General features: G+C 52.4%; 1 protein-coding gene across 1 annotated transcript in view; it reads right to left on the bottom strand.

Moving 5' to 3' along the window:
* Positions 1-4,141: 4,141 nt before the first annotated feature.
* Positions 4,142-12,089, bottom strand: part of LOC131584838 (centrosome-associated protein CEP250-like) — a 132,857-nt gene continuing 124,909 nt past the window's right edge. Inside the window, exons 53-60 of the mRNA XM_058850343.1 lie at positions 11,737-12,057; positions 10,695-10,781; positions 10,227-10,370; positions 9,493-9,773; positions 8,129-8,288; positions 7,247-7,550; positions 6,524-6,657; positions 4,142-4,207 (exon numbers count right to left, since the gene is read on the bottom strand). Of these exons, the coding sequence (XP_058706326.1) occupies positions 4,142-4,207; positions 6,524-6,657; positions 7,247-7,550; positions 8,129-8,288; positions 9,493-9,773; positions 10,227-10,370; positions 10,695-10,781; positions 11,737-12,057 (1,497 nt within the window). The remainder of the gene's footprint in view (positions 4,208-6,523; positions 6,658-7,246; positions 7,551-8,128; positions 8,289-9,492; positions 9,774-10,226; positions 10,371-10,694; positions 10,782-11,736; positions 12,058-12,089) is intronic.

Below are 12,089 nucleotides of genomic sequence, written 5' to 3'. Positions count from 1 at the left end.
TAGAAAGAACCACAGCTCAGTTCGTGAGGTGTACCCTCTCTCTCTAGCTGGGGGACGTGAGGCTTGGAGTTTTGGGCTTGTGACCCGCACTGGTGCCATATGGGAACTGCTCTTCCTCATCTCTTCCCTCATTTCCCTCATCTCCTCTTTGAGTTCCTTAATCACAGCAGAAATCTTAGCCTGATGTGGGCCATGGACCATACTGTCATAATTTCTAAGCCTGGTGGCAACAGAACCCACCGTCTCTCGGCCGTTATCGGCATTAATCGTTGCAATATAGGTGGTGTAGTCACGTGGCCCTAGATTTGCCAGACTCCACAACATCTGCCCAGTGCACCTGACTTTGTCGGGGTCATTATCATGCTGTCCACCCCTTCCAAAAAGGACCTCTAATATCGCCACCTCTCTCAGCTGTTGGATCCCTTCCTCAATGGTTTTCCATTCCCTTCTATGATAGTGCTCTTCAATTCTCTCTCTATGGACAAACCTTTCTCTTACACTCATCAAAAGCCGCTCCCAGAGGGAAAGGGGCCCTTGCTCCCTGACGAATATCTGATTCACACCTGAGTCCTGCGTCAAGGGTCCCACATTCCTCGCCTCACCACCATCCAGCTGCACGCCTGTACCCATAAGGTCCCAGACCCGAAGTAACCAGGTGGTATAAGGCTCACGCCCCCGCCTCACAATGTCTTTTTGTAACTTACGGAGACTGTCATATGTCAGAGACTCAGTGATGATTTCAACTTCTGGCTCCCCTGTGGGTTGTGAGGACCCTCCTTTCTTATCCTTATCAGCAGGGTGCTGTGATTTCATCTTAGATTTCCTCGTTTCCACAGGGGCAACAGCTGCTGGCTGTGACTGCCCTTGTGGTTCATCTGGAACCTGGATGGTTGTAACATCTGTGGGTTCCACTGCTGCACCATCAGACTCTCCCTCTTTGGGGCAGGGGGAGGGTTTCCCAGCAGCTGAGGAAATGCACTCCTTTAGCATCTGGCCCATCTCACGTATCTCCTTCACCAGCACCCCCACCCACTCTGGGTGGTTCATTTCTGAGGTGGGCTGTGGGGCAGGGGCAGGCTCTGGAGCAGCACTCCCTGTCTCTGGGGCAGGGGCAGGCTCTGGAGCAGCACTCCCTGTCTCTGGGGCAGGGGCAGGCTCTGGAGCAGCACTCCCTGTCTCTGGGGCTGTGCCAGGCTCTGGAGCAGCACCTCCGGTCTCTTTCCCTTTGTCTCTGAAGGCTAAGTAGAACAGGCCTATCAGCAACACCAGCCACTGTAAGATGTCATTAGCATTCAGAGAAGATTTTAGCCCTTTGAAAACTGGCGGGGTAGGCCCAAGGAACTGGGTGAAAGGTTGGGAGAAAATTTCCCCAGCTGTCTTTTTCTCCCAGTAGGTACCATTATTAAAGTAACCTGAAAACCATCCAGTTAGTGTGTGACAGCTCTGAATCCATGAGCCCGCCGTCCAGAGGACGTTAAACATCCATGAATTCCTCACCTTATCAACCCACAAAACAAGCTGGATAATAGCCACAGTAGCCTTAGTTATAGGACCCATATTTAGGTAAGGTGCAGCAAATGGGAGAAATATAGCTGTGACCACATGGCCCACAAACCTGGGTAAGCTAAACAACATGGTTCTACCTAACAAGGTTTCTAAATCCAGAACACAAAAGTTAGGTTATTTAAGAACTGTTATTCCTTTTTTGCCCTTTTTCTCTCAGTGCCCCACGATGGGCGGCCAAAATCTGTCTTGGTTTTAGAAGACAGGTGTCTGCTAGGGAGAGCAGGAGCCTCCCTTGGGATGAAAGAATGTAGACCCCCTCCCTCCGAATTATTATAATTTTGAAATCAAGGGGCTTTCAGGCAGAGATCTGGGGATAGGAATAACAGTTCTTTACTAGTATAACCAGTAAACAAACAAACAATAACTACAGCAATAACAAGAAAACAGAACCAGGGACCCCGGGACAGCTTTCTCGGCTGAGACGGGATGGAGGAGAGGCTTTGTTTTCACAAACCCCTCGGGCAGTCAGTCCCGGTGCTCCTGCAGGGCTCCGAGGAAACAGTCGGCTGGAACAGCAGGGATGAGCTGCGATCCTGGGCTGGTGGATGAGGTGTATCAGCAGCTCCACGGCGATGCCTGGCAGGACAGCGGGTGCGAGGCCACCAACCAAGAGGGGAGAAGGAGAAGAAGCAGCTCCGCGACCCAGCGCACGAACGTCCTTCTTTCCCGAAGCCGAGGAAAAAACCAGCTAAAAACTGTCCCCACCCTCCTTTTTCTGCCCCCTTCCCCGCCACCCTGGGCCCGGCTACTCTTTGTCTTTTGTGAGCACCCTTAAGTACCGGTAGTTAGGTTTCCCAGCACATAATGGGTAAAAATTCCCACCTAACCCTCAACAACAAGGCAGGAAAAAACACCACCAGAAGTGGTGCTGGAAACCACAGCCTAGGAGAAGACTCTCTACAAAACATCACAGTGACACAATATCCCATATATCCTCACACACTGGGGCCAGCTCCAATTTTCCCACATAAGATATGGAGCAGAAATCCCTGTTGTAAATCCTGCAAAATCTTTCTGAATATGGAAGTGGTGCCACACATGGCAGAGGGAAGGGTTCCTTCCCCTCTGCTCCACACCAGTGAGGCAGCCCTGGAGTGCTGGGCCCAGAGCTGGGCTGCCCAGTACAGGGGACAGGGACAGACTGGACAGAGCCCAGCACAGGGCCATGATGGGCCATGATGGAGGGGCTGGAGCATCTCTGCCATGAGGAGAGGCTGAGAGAGCTGGGACTGCCCAGCCTGGAGCACAGCACGCTCAGGGCATCTCATCCCTGGGGATAAATACCCAGGGTGGGGCTGCAGAGGGGATGGGGCCAGGGACAGCCCCAGGGGCCACGGGCACAAAGTGACACACAGGAGGGGCCCTGTGAGCTCAGGAGACACTTCTGCACTGGGAGGGTGGCCGAGCACTGGTGCAGGTGCCCAGGGAGGTGGTGCAGCCTCCACCCCGGGAGAGACTCAAAAGCCACCTGGACACATCCTGGGCAGCTGGCTCTGGGTGGTCCTGATGGGGCAGGGGCTGTGCCAGGTGACCTCCAGAAGTGCCTCCAACCTCACCCAGACTGAGATTCTGTGACTCTCAGAATAAAACAGGTTGCAGTTTCCTAAGGACAAATGAAAAAGCTCCACACATGGCAGGATTCTCCTGCCCTCACCAAAGTGGATTATGTCACATGTCTCCCTTCTGCAGACTTCTCCCTGGAGTGACAATGTCCCTCAGTGCCACTCCTTGAGGCTGAGAGTAATCTTTGCCCATGATCATTGGTCTGGGTGATCAATCTCTAATTCAGAATTGGTTTTGCTGGCTTGAATAGAATTGCTTCAAACTTGCATCAAATGTAATACACTATACTGGAAGTTATAATTATATACCCTGTACTGGGTAGTAAGTAATTCAGACAAAGATCTTTTAGTTTAATTGTGATCATAACAACCTCTTTATTTGTCTATAAATATATCCTACATCCTATGGAACACAGTTGTATAAAAGTTCACTTACACCTATAACTATCACTTACACCTATAACTATCCTTGAAACATAAACTATTGACAAATACTAAGGCTAAGACTACATCGAACTGCACTCTGGCTCCTCTCTGAGAAGTTTAGGGAGCAAGGAGATCCCTTCTGCTCCCAGTGACTCAATGGGAGTGTCTCGTGCCTGCTCCCTGCACAGCTCTCCAGGTGGTGCTGTCGGTCTCGGGCCAGCTGTGACTGCAGCAGGGACACCTGAAAGAGGCACAAGGCCCGGCTCAGACAAGCCCACGCTGGCAGCAGCATCCACAGCCCCACGGTACCGGCTGTCAGGGCAGACACAGCCTCCAACTGCAGCCCTCACCAACACTCTGCCCTTGGGGAAGGGGAAAGGAACAGGCTCCCAGACTGGCCCTGAACAGAGCTCAGATGATCAACAAGTCCAGCCCAAGGCTGCCAAACCCTTCCCACGTACATCCCTCAGCCCCCACAGGTCTAGCAGAGTGAGTTCCAACAGCCGTGAGGAACCCAACTCTGATTTCCAAAGGACACATTTGGGCCACTGACCCCTTGCTCCACAGGCTGTGCATCAGCAGGAGGGCTACTGCTCCCCTGAGCTGCTGGAGGTCTCTTCTCTTTGAGAACTGAACCTATTTTGCCGGTGAGACTTCGGGACACGCAACATAAAGGAGTCTGGGGGGAACACTCTCCTAAAAATTCTGATTCTTCTCCCTTCAGGTTCCACCTGCACATTGGATTAGAGAAAGGTCACAGAAATTCGTTAGCAAACATGGAGCAAAAGAACCTCTGGACATCAAGGCAAGATCTCTGCTCTGAGACCCTGAATTGCACCAGAAAACACTGGGGGCAAAAAGATCTCGCTGGGGGCTGCGCAAGAGAGGCCAGTGTGTGTCCAGGGACACGGGGCCAGGGAGGGAGACAGCGCAGTGAAGGCGCCTTTGAGAAAGCCATGGGCTGCTGCAAGAGACAGAACAAACCAAAGGGTGTGCCCACAGCAGGGACAGGGAGAGGCAAGGAAACAAGCAGGGGACAGCAAAGCACTGCCTGGGCAAACGTGCTGTGTTCCAGAGGAGCCTGAGGCTCTGTGGAGGCACAGAAAGCCCATTTTACCTGCTCTAAAGTTCTCCTGGGCTCAGTGGTTAGTTCAGGTGTCTCTGTCTTTTCCTCTGCTGATGCAAGCGGTTGTTGAGGTTCCAGCCTGGTCTGTGAGACACGTAACAGCTGCTCCACTTGTGCTCCAACAGCCTGCTGGGGATTCAGAGGGGAGATGATTGCCTTATTTCAAACACCACAAGAGCTGTCCCTCAGAAATCTCCATCTTGGGAAGCATCCTCGAGGCACCAGCAGTGCAGCTGCTGCTGCTCAGATCTCTTGGTACAAAACTCTGCTGGGTTTAGTCCATCGCCCTGCTCACCTGCTCCATTCCTTCCCAAATCCAAATCCCCATGTGTTGCCTCCCCTTGTGTGAGCACAGGAGAAGCAGCTCCCCATGCCCAGCATTTGGCCTGCAGCTGATTTGAACAGCAAACTGCAGAGCTGTAGCAGTCATTCTGGGCGTGCCAGGAAACAATCTGGCAGTCAATGGTCTCTGGCTGGGGCCAGGCAGACAGACAAGGCTGCCTGCTGCAGCCTGGGCTGCTTTGCCCAAGCAGGCCAGGACTGACAGGGATATAGAGTCCCACTTCTTTATGGGAAATATCACTGGAATCCTTCAGGGATGTTGCAGTGGGCTGCAGGCCAATGCCTCTGCCTACCTGGAGATATGTCTTTCCCTTCAGGACAGGAAAGTGTTTCCTCAGAGCCCCTTTGGCAATTTGATGCTTGGTCAGTGCAGAACTGAGACCATTGCCTCTCTCTTCTTTCAAAATAGCAGCACCATGCTCCAACTCTTCCTGCTTGGTTTCCATTTCAGTGTCCAATTCTTGTGTTCTTTCCTGCTGACTTTGCATGTCAGGTGCACCCATTTCCTTCTTCTTTTCCAGGTCTCTCAGCTGCTGTTTGTACAATTCCCGTTCATGCTGCCAAAACAGGGAGAAGAAAACTCACTCTTTGCTTCTCCTGGTTTGCTTCTCATACCACATCTGGACTCCTGCTGCAGGGGCAGGCACGTGCTGCCCCTCTCTCTCCGCCTCTCGCGGTGCTGCAGACCTTGGCTGGGCCCCCCTTGACGCTGCCTCTTTCCCAGCTCGCTCAGCCCATCCCAGCTTCCTTTCTGCCCTTCCCCAACCTCTGGCAGCTCCACTCCCGTGTTCCTTTGGGCAGGAGCTGCCAGAACTGCAGCCAGGATTTCAAGTCAATGCTAAGCAGGATTTAGGCAGTGCCACAAGGATGAGCTCTCCATCAGCAAGGAAGAGCAAACATCCTCAGCATTTCATTCCAAGGGCTTGGGGCAACAGGAGTGGTTTTCCAACACTCCTGTGTAGAGTTTCCATGGCAGCATCCCCGAGAGCCCCACTGCCCTCTCTTGCAGCACCAATGGCCAGATCAGGCTGTCATTCCCTGCTGCCACTCAGGATGAGTTGTCCCCTTGCAGGCACACGTCCTTATCTGCATCAGCACTTGGCTTTCCTCTCTTCTCTCCCCACTGCCTGCTCTCCCATGGCCAAGGCCAAACACCTTTCAATTAACAGCAAACTTGGTCTTCTCACCCCTCCTGCCAGATCCACATATTTAGAAATCTGAACATGGCTTTGGACACCAGAAATTGCCCAAACCATGCAATGTCAATATAGACAGTGTGGGCATTGAGAACTAAAGCTTCCAGGGCCACAGAACTCCAGCATGGAGGAAAATCAGCAGCCTCAGTGCTAACTGGCTTTGACATGATTACAACATCATTTCCTCCTTATTCAGAAGAATGCAATTAGGAAAGTTAAACTGGAAAGAGGTGCTCCTTAGATCTGGTAACACAAGGTGCAAACATAGCTAGGAAATGGCCCTTTGTGGCATCTGCCATTCTCACCAGAAGATCCTTCCTTTCCTTCTCCTGGCTCTCCAATTTCCTCTGCAGAGATGCCACCCCCTGACGAAAAGTAAAAGACTCTTTCTTCAGGGCACTTTCTCGAGAAATGTGCTTGTTTTCAGCCCTACACAAATCTGCAGCAGGATAGGGGAAAGAGAAGGGGGAAAGCAAAGTAAAGTAAACTGATGGCCATCCTGCAGAGACAACAGCACTGTCTTCTCTGCCTGACTGGGTTTGCCAGGCCCTAAGCCCACAAGGGCTCCAAAACTGAGAGAAATGAAGGAAACTTCCAGGCAGAGAAAAAAAGCAGGAATGGCAGGGGCAAGGTTCAGAGGAATAGCAACGTGTGTTTGCTCTTGGCCTTGTGCAGAGTGAACAATCCAAGAGAGACAAAGCAGCTGGGATGCCTGTGCAGCCCTGCTCCAGAGGGGACAATAGCCTGGAGGCTCTGGCAGGGCCTGGAACTTGAGAGAATTTGCCTCATGTATCCAGCTCCAGCTCCTTAGCACAGACACAGCCCTTGAAAGGCACCAGGTGTGTATGGGGTCAGCCACAGCATTGTTATTGGGAAAAAGATTTCACAGGGACTTGGATGGGTACATCTCTTGCTGGTTGTTTTTCCTGTCTGCCATCTCTGGGCACAGGCCTTTACCTCTGTGTGGGATCAGAGATCCCCACTGGTGGAACAGAATGGGGCAGAGAGTGGGAGGGGACAAGTTGTACCTCTCTCAATTTCCTCCAAGTCCCACTGCAGCTCCAGGTTGCGGGTGCTGAGGTTGTTCCTCTGAGTCTGTGTCTTCCTCAGCTCCAGCTTCACACTCTCACACTGTATGGCTGACGTAAGAGCTTTGTCATCAGACCTCTGGAGCCTCAGACGCAGCTCAGACACCTCAGCCTGCAGCACATGCACAGCGTCCCTCAAGCTCTGTTCTCCTGCTCGGGACTTTCCCAGCTCCTGCAGCAGCTCCTTCTCTCGAGTTGCCTTGGCAGCCTCCATCTCCAACACTGCATCTTGCAGGGCCTGGATCTGGAAGATGGATGCAGAGAGCCTCAGGGACAGGGCTGCTCCTGAGGCAGCAGAGTGGGCAGTAGGGAGAGCATTGATGGAGAAATGACTTCAGGCAGAAATACGCCAGAAACAGAAGGTGCAGAACCAAGGATTCCAGTGGAGACAAAGGTAGAGAAAACAGGGAAAGGGAGGCAAGGGGCATCCTTGAGGCTGCAGCTCTGAACACGGGCTGAACTGGCTGTGGTGGAAGTGCCCTGCCCAGCCTGCCATAGCCACGTCTGTGTCCCCACATTGCTCAGTGCCTGGCACAGGCACCAATCCTGTCAGGGACAGCACTGCTAACAGAGGGACAGAGAAGCTCCAGAGGAGTGTGCTGCTGCTTCTCCTCCCACATTTCTTGCTGGGACCCAGGAGTGAATGGGGGAAAACTTTGGCAGCAGACACCAGATCCAGCCTTGGCCTGAGGGTGCAGCAGCAGCAGCCCTGGGCAGAACACGGCGGCAGTGGATGCTGCTGGGAGGGGAAAGAGGTTGGGACTACCATGCCAAAGGTGATGTTGTGTGTCCCTGGAGAGGAGGATGGAGTGCACAGCTTACCTGGGTGTTGAGCTTCTGCATTTTTCTGGCACGAATTGAAGAGAGGTGTTCAGCCTGCTGAAGAGCAGAATTGAACTGAGACAGCTGATTGTTCAGTGCCACATTCTTTTCTTCCAGTGATCTGAGGCACACGTTCTTTTCCTCGAGTGACAGAATCAGCCTAGAAGGGAAGCATGCAACTCATTACTAATGGTATCACATTTTATAAACTCCTAGGACTTGCACCACCTCGGAGAAAACTGCTCTGTCCGATGAGGTTTGTCAGAACAATTTGGCTGTTTGTTCCCCCTGCAGTCACAGCCCAGCATGTGCCCACTCTGCTCTAGTTCCTGAAAGAACAGGGAGTTCCTGCCTACATGGAATATCTTCTATTTGAGATGGGCATGTGAACACAAACCTAACAAAATCCTAGAATGAAGACATTAGGGGAGAGGAAGAATTTTCCTCTGACTAACCAGGCTCCAAGGGGAAGAGCTTTGGTCAACATGGAAGAGACATTTCCTTCCCCCATCTTGTATGTCCAGGTAGGAGGAGCAGCACCCTACAGCCAGGGGATGTCTGGGAAGTTCCCTGAGATTTACCAGCACCCATCCTACTTGCAGCTGGAGGAACAAAGGCCCAAGGCAGAAGTGGCAACAGAGGCTTGCAGCTCAAGCTGATGGAAGATGCAGAAACCTCCAGGCAAGCAAGAGTGCTCTGCCTTTCCTTTGTCTTCTTCTTGGAAGAAGAATCCTGTGGCACTGAAGACTGGCTTGACTTGATCAGCTGGAGGAGCCCCCCTAACCTTGCTCTGGTTTCTTGCATTCTTTGCACAGTCAGTAACACCTGTGAGTGTGGAGGGTGGCAGGGACCCTGCTTGAGCCCCTCCAGGCTCCGGGGGGCATTTTGTCAGGAACAATGCACCAGAGACATTCTTGTTTCTCGGGTGCCTCCCAGGGCAATCTGGGCTTGATCAGAACTCAGGGCCCTAAGAAGGTTCAGCCCAGCAAAGGCATCAGATGCCAGGATGATCAGATCCCAAAGGCTTCAAGTTACAGCAGCCCAGGTGGAGCTGATGGATGTATCCAGCTCCTTACACTGCAGCTCCAGCACTGTTAACACACCCACCTAACCTAACCTAACCTAACAGCACAACACTCCCTAGAGGGAAAGAGCTACCCCAAAAGCCTTTGTCTTCAGAAAAATTCTAATTGAAGGCTAAAAATATTAGAGAATGAACAGAACATACAGATAATGAGATGTGTCTTCATGGAGAGTTCAGAATCTGCCACTTAGGAAATGCTGCCAGAGCCCCAGGTAGGTGCAAAGATGGCAAAGAGGGAATGCATTCACCACAATGCAGAGTCCCACAGGCTTTCATTTACCTGGCTTTTTCCCTCCCTAGGACATTCATGGAAGCCTGCAATTCTGAATTTTGCTGTGCCACTTCTTCCCATTGATTCCTTTCCCTCTCCAAGTTCTGCATCTGCATTTGGAGCTCCTTCTTCTGATCTTCTGCCTCCTCCAGCCTCTTCTGGATGTCTTCAGCCTCCAACATCTTCTGACGTGACTCTTCCTGGGCCTCACTCACATCCTGCTGGGCTCTCTGGACTGTGCTTTCCAGGAACTCCTGGGAGGCTGCCAGCTGAGCTGTCAACTCTTCCACCTCAAGTCAAAGAGAACAAAGCAGTCAGAGGTGACAGCCACAGCCTGCCACTGTCAGCCACAGCAGAGGCCGTGAGGAAAGGGAAAGGACAACTTTCCATTTCTCTCTGTCCTGAAAGCACCAGATTCACAATGGATATGGAGAAGTCTCTAAGTGGCCTGCTATGAGCACCTAAAACAGCACCTCCGAAACCAAGGCTAGCAAGAAGAGGCCAGCAGGAGTCCATGCTGATGGTTGCTGGCCAACAGCCCAGAGGACTGGCCCAGCTGTCCAGGGCAGCAGCAGCTGAGATTCAGCAGAGCACTGAGTGTCCTTCAGGGCAGCTGTCATGGAGCCCCCACAGCATGAGGCAGCCCCAGGGATCACCCCATCAGCTGCTGCTCTGCCATGGAAAAGCAAGAAGGCCACAGAGTCCTCCCTGTGTGACTGCAGTGCCACTGCTGTTTCACTCACCTGCTTTTGTAGTGCATCCCTCTGCTCAAGGAGGACATTCATCTCCTCTTTCATGCATTGTAGTTCCTCCTTGTGCCTCTCCTGTGCTGTCTGGATTTCATTCTGAGCTTCCTGCAGCTCAGCTTGCAGTTTTGCCTTGATGGTCTAGCAACAAAATGCAGAGCAACTTCCTGGGACCTGCCCTCACGCTCAGATTTTTGCACTTGCTGTCTCCAAATCCTATTCCTTCAGCTACTCCTTCTGGCTTCTCAACCCAGCTCTGCTTGCACTGCAAGCCCTTGTTCCTGGGGCTGAGCTCTGGAGCTTACCAGGCTCTGTGCTCCCAGAGCCTGAGGAATCCCTTGCCCCCTCACTCCCAGGAGCTGCCTTTTGTGCCCTTGTCCCTGCCCTGCACTCCGTTCCCTGCCTACTCAGACTTACCTGTCCCTTCTCTTGCTGCTCTTTCACCTCCTGCCTGAGCTGCTGGACCTGCTGGCACGCTTGGCTGAGGTCTCCTCGAGTTTGGAGCAGTGTCTCTGTTAAAGCCCTCTTCTCATCCTGCTCCTTTTGCTGCACCTGCACAGAAGCAAAGAGCAGAGGGTTTCACACTTCCCTGAAACACCTGTGTGGCAAGAGGCAAAGACGGATGGGCTCACGCGCCCTCAGAGCACTTGGCTGCTGCTCCCCTGGGCCACTGTCTGCCCCGAGGAGCCACAGCTGCCCAGGAAGTGACTTAAAACACAGCCCAGAGGATATCTTGCGTTACTCTTCAGAAATACTCCAGACAAGTCGTTAAATAGATTTTTCTCATCCTTCTCAGCATTCCTCAGGAGCCCTGTGCAGAGCCAGCCAGTGCCACCTCGCAGGCAGCCAGAGGACAAGGAGCACCTGTGCTCTGGGCTCAAAGGTTCACAGCATCTGCCCTATGCAGCTCTGATACCCTGGGCTGCAAAAGCCTCTGCCACTGTTACCTTGGAGCTTCTGTGTCAGGCCCTGCTGCCTTGCCTGGAACCAGACAGCTCCTTGCCAACAAACATCCCTACTCCAAACTCCATGTTGTGACACAAAAATACTGCATCTTCCACAGCTGCCAATACAATTTACTCTAAGCACCAGCAGTGCAGCTGCTGCTGTTCAGATCTCTTGGTACAAAACTCTGCTGGGTTTAGTCCATCGCCCTGCTCACCTGCTCCATTCCTTCCCACACCAAATCCAAATCCCCATGTGTTGCCTCCCCTTGTGTGAGCACAGGAGAAGCAGCTCCCCATGCCCAGCATTTGGCCTGCAGCTGATTTGAACAGCAAACTGCAGAGCTGTAGCAGTCATTCTGGGCGTGCCAGGAAACAATCTGGCAGTCAATGGTCTCTGGCTGGGGCCAGGCAGACAGACAAGGCTGCCTGCTGCAGCCTGGGCTGCTTTGCCCAAGCAGGCCAGGACTGACAGGGATATAGAGTCCCACTTCTTTATGGGAAATATCACTGGTATTTTTCAGGGACATTGGAGTGGACTGAAGGTCAGTGCCTGTGCCTACCTGGAGATGAGACTGGCCTATGCTGTTGTCAGGAGATTTTATCTGCTGGATCACTAACTTTTTCTTCAACGTCCCTTTGGCCACTTCACTCTTCCTCAGTGCTGATCTCAGTACTTGAACATTCTCTCTCCCTTTGAGTTCTCCTCTTCTGCTCTTGTTCAAGGCGGCGGCAGCAGTCCCATGGTCCAACTCTTCCTGCATGTCTTCCCTCTCCACTTCCAATTCCTGGCTTATCTTCTTCCATCTTTGGATGTCAGGTGCACCCATTTCCTTCTTCTTTTCCAGGTCTCTCAGCTGCTGTTCGTACAATTCCCGTTCATGCTGCCAAAACAGGGAGAAGAAAACTCACTCTT

Source organism: Poecile atricapillus, chromosome 15 (assembly GCF_030490865.1).
Source record: "Poecile atricapillus isolate bPoeAtr1 chromosome 15, bPoeAtr1.hap1, whole genome shotgun sequence".
Lineage (NCBI taxonomy): Eukaryota > Metazoa > Chordata > Aves > Passeriformes > Paridae > Poecile > Poecile atricapillus.
The sequence above is the reverse complement of the archived record's forward strand: the minus strand, read 5'-3'. Positions and strand labels throughout refer to the sequence as shown.